At 42.2% G+C, this 10,968-nt stretch overlaps 1 protein-coding gene across 1 annotated transcript; it reads right to left on the bottom strand.

Annotated features, from left to right (window-relative positions):
• Nucleotides 1–2,316: 2,316 nt before the first annotated feature.
• Nucleotides 2,317–8,540, bottom strand: AARD (alanine and arginine rich domain containing protein). The gene is made up of 2 exons (XM_002819376.6): nucleotides 8,220–8,540; nucleotides 2,317–4,219 (listed from the first exon to the last, which is right to left on the bottom strand). Exons 1-2 carry the CDS (start codon nucleotides 8,538–8,540, stop codon nucleotides 4,076–4,078), a joined length of 465 nt encoding a protein of 154 aa, XP_002819422.2. The 3' UTR covers nucleotides 2,317–4,075.
• Between the last annotated feature and the right edge of the window lie 2,428 nt (nucleotides 8,541–10,968).

The following is a 10,968-nucleotide window of genomic DNA, read 5'->3' as shown; positions in this document are numbered from 1 at the left end:
TAGGTCATATAGTTGGTAAGTGGCAAGCCAGGACTAAACACCAAGTTCAAATAGTTCCAAAAACAGGTCCTATACACCTACAAGTCACTGTGAGGATTAAATAAGCTGATACATGCACAGTTCTTGGCACAATGGCTGGTACAGGAGTGGTGGCTGATTCCTTTGCTAGTTTCATCGTTATTACATTTCAACAGATCCCTCTTGTACTGGTCCCAGAAGAGAAAGACTATAACATTATTGCTCCTAAGGAAGAGGTGAAGCCCTCTCACCACCAATATGCATCAGTGTCAGAATCAGGAAGCACATGAGAGGTACACAGCCCCCTGAGAAGCAGTGCTTGACACAGGCTACTGTAATAGGTGTCCACCCATCTGAATCCTACTGCCCAGCACTCAGCTCAGATGGAACAAGAGGCTGCCAGACGAGAGGTAGGCAGGGTGGCACAGACTCAACTGTCACCCTAACTGTATTTCTCACCCTACCATAACCTTCGTTACTGACATGGTCAAAAAGGAAACAGAGGCTGCGGCAATGGCAGCAGCAGCAACAATGAAAGCAACCAAGAGAGAAGGCAGCTGGCACTGGAGGTCTTCGTGCCAGGTTCCAGGCACAGAGGGATTCTGGCAGTGATTACAGCGGTAAATAGAGCTGATGGTTGTGCCGGGGCCCTGGGCCCTGCCAGGAAGGGAGCAGGGGAGATGAGATTCTTATAATTACACTGGTTTAGACTCAGCCATCATGGGGTTACCCACAGAGGACTCTGATCTGTCCCCAGGCTGGGAGTTGCAGAAGCACCTGTCACAGCAGAAGTCATTTGGCAAGCCAAACAAAATGCGGATTCATCCAGGCCACCTGTAAAGGAATTTAATGCCTAACAACCTATGCAAAGCTTCTAATTGTCATAATTAATTTGGCATCTATTCACTGGTAGGTGCTAAACAAGTACCATATGGTGAAAGCCCATTTCCTGCTAACGTGGTTTAATCCCCCATATAATTAAAGCTGTGAGAAATTGTGTCATTTGAAAAACCCAAGCACAATATTTTCCTCACAAAACTGTTTTTAGTGTCTCTTCTTTTGGCCCTCTCTCTCCCACTATTGTTATGAACATCTTACTTTCTTCAGTTTATCCAGCTACTGCTTCCCCGATGCATAATTTAGGTTATAATTATTTTCTCATTTTCCCCTCCAGCTGGCACTAGTTTGATCGCTCCCATTTCATAGATCTTTAAAATGTCACACTGTTGCTCCAGCTTATTTAGAAATCCTGGAAAGAGGGGAAGTGTAGATTGCAGGGCAGCCTCAGCCCTCAGAAAAGTTTCTCTGCTTTCTCATGTGTCCCAGCTGACAGGATGCCAGGCCAGCAAGCTAACAACCAACAGCTGAGCGCCGTGGCAAAGAACTATATAAAGACAATCATCGGGCTTCTGCTACTTTACAAACAAAAGGCAAGAGATAGCATACTGGAGAGAAAACAAAATAAAAATTTTTAATAATGATAGTGTCCCATGTATCAATCTCCCATTGTATTTCCACATTGCACAGTTAATATCAGAGGCCACCTCCACTGACTCAGACTTCCATAAACAAGACACTTTGGACACAAAGGAGTTTCTCACTCTGTTTCTGTATCTGCTGCCTCTAAAAAATACAGTGATCCAAAGTTCATCACTAAAAGATGTGGGGGAAAAGTGGTGACCAAAACTTGGCAATACAATAATGGACCTTTTTAAACCTAAAAATGTGAAAAACAATGCATCAATTTTCATACTTTCTCTTTTAAATTTTCTTTCTTTTGATCCCCAACATATTATCAGTATAATCAAACGACATTAGTATTAACCAACATCAGCAGTCTGTATTCTGTAAGGAATTGAGCTCATACAATGAATCACCTCGAGTATTTTTTAAACACAAAATTACAACAATTTATCAATGTTAATCTTTAAAACGCACTTGAGAATGATTGTCCCAAAGGTTAAGTAGAAGCTTTTTCAAAAAACAGATCACAAGGAACTATGCCAACCCTTTCCTAAAAATTTCTATAAAATTCAAAGGAAGAAATAAACAGGAAATCTAGTTTACAAATGAAATTTAATATAGTAGTCATGTATTTATAGGCCAAGAGCTCATATGCAAAACGTGTGAAGGAACGTTTTGGCAGATGCTGGCGACTGCTCATCTGCCAATGCTGAACTTGGTAACTCCTCATTTATACAGAGGGAAATTAAGTACCAAAGGGCTAGAATAATTTACTTATTGTGGAAAAAGAAGTTAAGGACAAACTAAACTTAGTCCAGATAATTATCAGATCCTCACACACATAAAACAACTTGATTTTATTTTTTTTTATTTATTTTTTCGGGGCCAAGTACCCCTCTGTCACCCAGGCTGGACTGCAGGGGCATGATCTCGGCTCACTGCAACCTCCACCTCCCAGGTTCAAGTGATTCTTATGCCTCAGCCTCCTGAGTAGCTGGTACTATAGGCGAGCACCACCACGCCCTGCTAATTTTTGTATTTTTAGTAGAGATGGGGTTTTGCCATGTTGGCCAGGCTGGTCTCAAACTCCTGAGTTCAAGCAATCTGCCCACCTTGGCCTCCCAAAGTGCTGGAATTACAAGCGTGATCCACCATGCTGGCCCTTGTATTTATTTTAAAAAGAGAAAGACTGTGTCTCTGTCTTCAAGAACTGATTTTTATAGTTTATTAAATATTAAAATTACATAGCTTGTTATAAATTAATTTGTATTTTACAGACAATAACCATTATAAATATCACTTAGATCTGCAACTATTTTTTATTAACTTTACTGTTTGCATTAAAAAGACAGCACTTTTTGGATACAGTTAGATAGTCCAATTCAACAGTAAGAACCATTTTAACTCCTAAAACTGAACAACTGTATTAGTTATGAACACTAGATACAAGTCATGAAACTCCAGCTTGAATTTACTTAGGCAAAAAGAGATTTTATGAGAAGGATATCAGAATATTTCATGTACATAAACAAGAGCAAGGCCTGGAGTCTTATACAGCTAGACCCCAGGAACAAGGAAGCGAAGCACCCTCCCTCCCTCCCTCCCCTTTTGTGCTTTTAGTGGTTCCGTTTCAGTCACCTCTATTAGGGTGTGGGCTTTCTCACATGGTGACCACCAGCAACTTCCAAGCCCCTGATCCACAGCTTCTACTGGCAGAAATATTCACCTCCTCTTTCAGTGCCCATTCAAAAAATCCTAAGGACAAACCCATCTGGCTGCCTTGAGCTGCATGACTATATCCAGGAAGGTGGAATACCATTAGTCACAGGCCACCTAAAGGGCATGGTTAGAATCCAAGTAGAAACAATTCTCCACAAGAAGCAGGGCAGGCTGCTGGACAGACAAACCAAGAATAATCAAAAACAAGCACGAACTCTGAAAGCTCAGGCAATGCCAGAAAGGTCAGGTGACATAAGGTTGAATACCGAAAGTTGGCATTAAAGCATTCTCTGAGTGAGAGAGAGAGAGAGAGATTTATCTATAGTTATATTTTACTTCTATGTCTCAGTAAAAATAACAAATAAATAACTTTAAAACTTGGTAATACATCATTTTTCTCTCCCCTCTGTTAGATGTTTTTCTGTCACCTTCCCCCGTCATCTAAGTTTTGGGTCTATAAATTGCCCCTCAAAACTTATGCAAAGCATAATGTGTTCATCAGAATTGTTTCAGGGTTGTATGCGTTAGTTTTAGGATCCAGAGCTTCGCGTGTGCGCTTTTTTTTTTTTTTTTTTTGAGATGGAGTCTCGCACTGTCGCCCAGGCTGGAATGCAGTGGCATGATTTCGGCTCACTGCAAGCTCTGTCTCCTGGGTTCATGCTATTCTCCTGCCTCAGCCTCCCAAGTAGCAAGGACTACAGGCGCCCGCTACCATGCCTGGCTAATTTTTTGTATTTTTAGCAGAGGCGGGGTTTCACAGTGTTAGCCAGGATGGTCTCGATCTCCTGACCTCTTGATCCGCCCACCTCAGCCTCCCAAAGTGCTGGGATTACAGGCATGGGCCACCACGCCCAGCCCTTGTGTGTGCATTTCTTTATTCCGGATTCGCAGCATCATCTTTTGGGCTTTGGGAGTCTGATGTAATTTCCAGTTCATACTCCTTTTTCAATTGCTGCACTTTCATGTTTAGGTCCAGTAAAGTTCTAGACAGCTGGTGGTTTTGGAAATGCATTTCCACCTAAAAGTTAGAAAAAAAATAAAAATGTTTATTAGCCTGAGATGCAGATCAAATGAAACCACTCTTTGACTACACAAAAGAAATAAGAAGTCTGTAGGAAAAGAAAATAAGATATCAAGAAAGATGTATTTCTCATCTTATTCTCCAGTTCTAACTGTTTGGTCTGGCTATAAAACTGACTTTCTATATGACAAGGTAAAATCCAGATATATAAATAGCTTTTGAAATGGCCTTGAAATGAAAACAAAAATAGCTGATGCACAAACCTGTCCATATGAAAAACACCTATGCACCGAAGGCTGTTTTCAAGGAATAGCATGTGATCCACAATGAAATCATTTATCTTTATGTGCCTTCTGAGCCACAGGATAACTGCCTACAGCCACCTGAGTATTCAGAATCTGTGCCTATTTACTCGATTACTTATCATTTCAAGTTTTCAGGATTTTAAATGGTCTACCTGCTGAGCAAAAACACTTAACAACACCTTAGAGACACATGTATAGTTATGTGTACTTATATAATCTAACATTTTTCACTCTGGAGTGAAATCTGTTGGATATCAAGGCTGATTTATACCATCCTCCAATGGGAGTTTATGAAGGTCCTCGTGTATTTAAAAAAAGATCTCTAGGGCATGTTACCTGGGGGCAGTCCAAGAAAGCTTAGTCCAACATAATCTTTGTATTATAACTGAAAACTAATGATCGACTACTTGCAAATTTCTTCAGCTAGGGCTTGTTTAATGCAGTTCATGAGGAATTTGTTCTCTCTGCTAAAAAAGCTTCATCAGCTTGTCAATAGAAACCACCCCAGGATGAACCAGGACAGTGTGTTGGTAAAAAGCAAATATTCATGGTCATCTAATTTGCAAAATAAAGCTACTGGATAAAATTATCTTTCAGTTTTTCTCTGAGACATTCTTCTCCATTCTGCAGCACCTAGAATCATTTTTCTGACAGTAAGAATTAGCAAAGAATAAAGTAAATGAATATCCAGCAAACAAGCAGTAACAGTAACCACAACAACCACCACAACAAAAAACCCTTGCACCTTGCCTGCAGGAAGCTTCAGCTCTCTAGGGTGGCCCAGATGCTCTATAATCCTGCCCTACTTTGAGCTTCCTTTCCTGGCCCTTTTTCTCATGCCAGTTCCCATTGCAGCTAGTCAGAAACCTTGCCAGTCCCTAAATAAATGCTGAGCTGAAGTACACCTCTTTCTGTCCCCATTTCTGTTTAAGATGCCCTTTGCCACCTCTCTCTGCTGAACCCAGTCAAATGCCAGCTCTTCTGAGAAGCCCTCCCTGATTGCATGGGCAGACATAATTGCCTCTCATCTGTGCATCCACAGAACTCCGTACAAGTGCCTCATAACACGCTGACCAGACAAGACTGATGATTTTGAGGGTAGAGGCTGTATCTTATTCATAATTGTATCCCCAACTAAGAGTGCACTGCCTGGGCACACAACCTAGTAGGTTCTCTGTGTGTTTGTTATAAGAGTGAGTGAATTAATTAATTAATTAACTGATGACTATCCATTCTATACTTTTATGCAAGAATCAAGGAGAAAAATTATTGGTAATGATTTACCATCTAAGTAAAATAAGTATGTATAATTCACACTTATTTAGGAAATTCAAACATCAATGGTTCTTTAACTTTTCTTTCATCAAAGATCCCTTTGAGAATCTGATGAAAGTTATGAACCCTCTCTGAGGAAAAACTACATGCACATCAAAAATTCTGCATACAATTTTAGGTATATAGAACCCCTGAAATCCACTCACAGACCCTAGAAATGAATGATTCTTACTAAGAAAACCCAGTCAAACAACAGAAAATAGTATAAATAGCAACACAACTCTAAATTAATTAAATTTATTCATTGTTCCTTACAAATACCATCCTAATATATGATACATGTACATTTGTATAGGAATGTATGTCAGTTCCTGTAAAAATCCAGTTAATAGCCAAAAATCGAAAACTAAGTCTTCTAGTGGTAATGATATTAAGGTACAGTATCCACACTCTTTTGCCTGTTCCTTATGACCAGGATAAAATGATTGACCAAGATGTTGACCATCGTCTGTAACCCAAGGACACATTATTTGTGTATGTGTAAACTTCTCTGGCCCCTTTCCAGAAAAACTCCTGATTTTTTAATAGGAATGTATCTGTTCTTTCTTGGTACAGTCAGAGTCCAAGGTCTCTAGTAATCATTATAATAATAAGAGCCACTAAACAATACCCATGGTCTAAGCATTTCATAGAATATTATCTCACATAAGCTCTGGAATCCTATGAGATTATAAATTCCATTTTACAAATGGGTAAACAAACTCAAACTGGCTAAGTAACGATCCCAAAGTTGTAGGGCCAGCAAGTGTTAGCAGAACCTGTAAATGGTAATGTTGGTATTTGAGCCCTCATCTGTTTAGATTTTATTGCCACCAGCGGTCTACAGCCATACCACCCTGAACGCACCCGATCTCGTGAGATTTTATTGCCACCCCCAACATATTGCTTGTCTAAAGCTCCTAACAAGCAACTTATTAGAATGTTATGATTGAAAGCTGTCTCCGAGCTTATTCAGTGTAATCTCCTCATCTGATTTAAATATGAGTCCCCTGAGGCTCAAGAAGGAGTACTGGCAGATCCCAAGACTACAATGCAGAGATGGCTGCGCCAGGTTTCAGGCTTCCGGTTTAGCATCCTGGCCCATAGCACAGGCCTCCAGTGGCCAAATGAGGTGGCTCCGGCTACCCGGCTGCTCAGGCTCACTGCTTAGGCTCAGGGTGAAAACCAGGTGTTTCTTCGACATTGTTGGATCAGATAGTAAATCTGGTAGTAAATCTAATGTAACCCATGTTAACAATCTGAATCTGACAAGGAATTCAGGATATTGTCCTTTTTTTTTTTTTTTTTTTTGAGACGTTGTTTCACTCATGTTTCCCAGGCTAGAGTGCAATGGCGCAATCTGGGCCCACTGCAGCCTCTGCCTCCCAGGTTCAAGCGATTCTCCTGCATCAGCCTCCAGAGTAGCTGGGATTACAGGCGCCAGCCACCATGCCCGGCTACTTTCTGTATTTTTAGTAGAGACGGGACTTCACCATTTTGGCCAGGCTGGTCTCGAACTCCTGGCCCCAGGTGATCCACTTGCCTCGGCCTCCCAAAGAGCTAGGATTACAGGCGTGAGCCACAGCTCCGGCCTAATACTGTTCTTCTTAAACTCAGAAATGCGATAACATTCTTAAATAAGACAATTTACTGATGGTTGGATCAGTTCTAAAGTAGTGGTTAATTGTACTAGTAATCAGTGGAAAAGAGAAGACTTTTCCAAGTCAAGTCTCCACTGCACACTTTCCTAGGCAGCACCATTTTAAAGTCTGAATTGCTCCTATTCATTGTGTCCTTTTCAAGTTTGTGACTAATTTCCAGTTTTTTGAATTAAAAAAAATCAGTCAGCTAAAATATTTACCTATACACCCTCCTGTTTAATATTCGGATGTAACCTGTGTAATGTTCAAAACGGTGCAATTTTACAAAATACCTTATCACTTCCAGTTTTCTAAATTACTACCCACGGGAAAGATAAGAATAAAACTTGCGGGGCATAAAGAAAGAGTTACTGATGGACACACTCCATCAATCCCAAGAGAGAATTTATTTCATGGAAATTTCCTCCTCCACAAGGCATACATACACAGTCACAGTTCCCTACACGGCAGAAAACTATAGAAACGGGTTGGGGAGGAGACATCTTGGGTATGTCACTGGTAGACCAGGCACCCCCGCCCCTACCCCCCCACCATGGGTCCTGCAAGGCCCCTTTCCTTCCCAAAGATGCTGGGGAGGCGGGGGCGTCAACGCCGTGTCCAGACCTGAGCTGCCCCCCCAAGGCCTCGGGTGGGCTACGCGGCCAGCGGCTCTGGAGCCGGAGGAGAGGACCCGGGAGAGGCAGCCCTGGGAGCCGTCCGCCCAGCCCGCGCTCTCACCAGCTCCGCCCGCAGCCTGGCCAGGGTGGCCTCGACGCGCGTCCAGCTCTGCTCCTCCCGCGCCGCCGCTGCCGCCGCCTCCTGCGCGCGCCTCGAGGTCGCGCGCTGCACCGCCCACTGGAAGGCGTGCGTCAGTCGTCGTCTGAGGTCCTCCAGCAGCGGGCTGGCGGCCAGGGCCTCCTCCTGGATGTCCGTGCTCCTGCCGTCCCCTAGGAAGCCGCACGCGGGACGAGGTGGGAACCAAAGCTCCCCTCTACCTGGGAGTCCCTGGAGCCCCTGGGAAAGTCTCTCTCTGCAGCGGCGGAAGTCCCCGGGGCCCATCGCGGAGACGCCTGGTGACTGCTCTAGCGCTGCTGCTGAAAGATGAGTTTCCAAGTTTGATGTTTAGGGCGGGGTCAGGGCGGGGGCGGAGGTAATTCAAGGACCCTTGCCAAGTGGGACGCTGCAACTGCCCCGCCATTCAGAGACGCTCCTTTGCTCCCAGTCCCATCTTAGTCCCCCATGAGGGACAGAGGAAGGAGACGGTTCCCATAACTCCAGGAGAAGTTTCAGCTGGGTTGCTTTTTTCTGCTGCTTGAACTGAAAGGAAGTCTTTCTAAGGAGGCGGCTTGGGAACTGAGCAGTCAGTCTACGTAAGTGGAAGTTGGGGTACAGGTGGAAGGTTTGTGACCAAAGGTAGAATATTTCAACCCAAAGCCTTCCTGGTTGCCTTGATCGCCTAATACTTCATTCCTTAAAAACAATTTTTTTCTTCCTACTCTCTGCCAGGCAGTTTGCCAAGTTTGGTGGATGCAAAGGCTTAATTGGACTCCTCACCTTTCCCCAGGTATTGCCCGCAGTCAAGGGGGAGAGCCTTGGCCCTGCTTGCTAGTTAGAATGTACTTTCTACAGGTTCAGCAAGGCATACCTGGAAGTCTGAGTCTCCATGCTCCTTTCTGTGTTTGACTCCTGTCTGCCATGTCCACGTTTATGAGGGGGTTAAAATGAAAAATCAAAATTCCCCTTAGCCCAAAGTGTGTGTGTTTAATTCCCAACTGGTAAGGTTTGGATCTGTGTCATCACCAAATTCCAGTGGAATTGTAATCCCCAGTGTTGGAGGTGAGGCCTGGTGGGAGGTGATTGGATCCTGGTGGTAGAGTTCTCATGAATGGTTTAGCCCCATCCCCGCCTGGTACTTTATAGTGAATGAATTCTTACGAGATCTGGTTTTTTAAAGTGTGTGGCACCTCCCCTCTCTCTCTCTCTCACTCCTGCTCTGCCATGTAAGACACTTGCTCTCGCTTTGCCTTCCACTATGAGTAAAAGCTCCCTGAGGCCTCCCCAGAAGCAGATGCTGCCATGCTTTCTGTATAGCATGCAGAACCATGAGCCAATTAAACCTCTTTTCTTTCCAAATTACCCAGTCTCCGGTATTTCTTTATAGCAGTGGGAGAACAGACTAATGCACCAACTCTAGGTAATCACATGCCAATATTACTTGTATGTCCTTTATCAAAGAACATATTCTGCCTCTTTTTTATCTAATAGAGAATTTCTAAAAAGGAGTGAACAATCAAAACTTTTGTATGATCATAGAATACAATTACAAAAAAAAAACAAAACATAGTTTAGACACAACTCTCACCTTATTCATTATTCATTCATTCATTCAAACGTTAACAAGTCATTTGCAATGTTCCAGGGTCCATGGTAGGCATTCAAGGCAATAACAACTTATTTTATTCATGCTTAGTATATGTCAGGCAATTTTTATGTATTTAATCTTCACAGCAACCTTGTGAGGTAAGTACTATTAGTTTCTGCATTTTACAGTTGAGGAAACTAAGGGAAGAGGTTAAGAGGTACACCAAAGATCTCAAAGCTAGTAAGGGATCCACTAGAAATTTGCACATAGGAAGTCTGGCCTGTGCTCCAAACCACTGGGATACACCCTGGATACTCTTTATCTCCCAAAGAGGAAGAGAATTGCTCAGTTTATATGTTGCATGAGTGAGTGAGAGTGAATAAGTGTTTAAATTCACTATACTCATAAAATTTGGCTCTATTGAAATGGCTTAAGGCTCAACTGGATAAGGAGCAATACAGGTTACTCGGCCTGTGCAGATAATCTACTAAATTCAACAGCTTGCAATAGTTTACAACTCAAGCAGAGTAAAATTCCTACCATTGTATATTGCTTCATAAAGATTCCCTAGAAACATCTGAAGATGTGTTGTCTTGGTAGAAATTATAAAAATCCATGTGGTCTGCCATGCAGCAACAGAGTATGAATTTAGGGTTTTTTGTTTGTTGGTTGGTGATAGGTTGATGGGGCTTGAAAACCACCACTAGTCAATGTACAATATAAAGGTTTAAAATGAATTTTTTGCTATGATTTTTCACTTCCATTTCCAGATCATTTACTTTAACAAGAATTTCAGTTAAGTTCAATTTAACTCAACAGTAAATGGTGCATGTTCAGCGTTAAGAATTGTGCCATATGAGGGAGATACAAAGATGAATAAGGCATAATTTTTGTCCCCCAGAAGCTTAAAACCTGAGGAAGCAAATTTATTGATTCATTCAACAATATTTATTTAATGTCTTATTATGTACCAAGCATTACACAAGGAGCTCAAGCTACAATGGCAAACCAAAGAGACAAAATGTTTTCTTAAAATAAGCTGGTTTACCACAAATTAATAATTTTCTTCTATAGGTTAATTTTTCAGTTATGGTACACCTTGAATTTTACAATTTTTTTTCTTTC

This window comes from Pongo abelii, chromosome 7 (genome assembly GCF_028885655.2).
Source record: "Pongo abelii isolate AG06213 chromosome 7, NHGRI_mPonAbe1-v2.0_pri, whole genome shotgun sequence".
Lineage (NCBI taxonomy): Eukaryota > Metazoa > Chordata > Mammalia > Primates > Hominidae > Pongo > Pongo abelii.
The sequence above is the reverse complement of the archived record's forward strand: the minus strand, read 5'-3'. Positions and strand labels throughout refer to the sequence as shown.

Bases quoted from the DNA above. Each gene is read 5' to 3' on its own strand.
- AARD (XM_002819376.6), bottom strand. From the start codon at position 8,540: ATGGGCCCCGGGGACTTCCGCCGCTGCAGAGAGAGACTTTCCCAGGGG. The intron at 4,220-8,219 runs GTGAGAGCGCGG...TCTAACTTTTAG, and splicing joins CCAGGCTGCGGGCGGAGCTG to GTGGAAATGCATTTCCAAAA.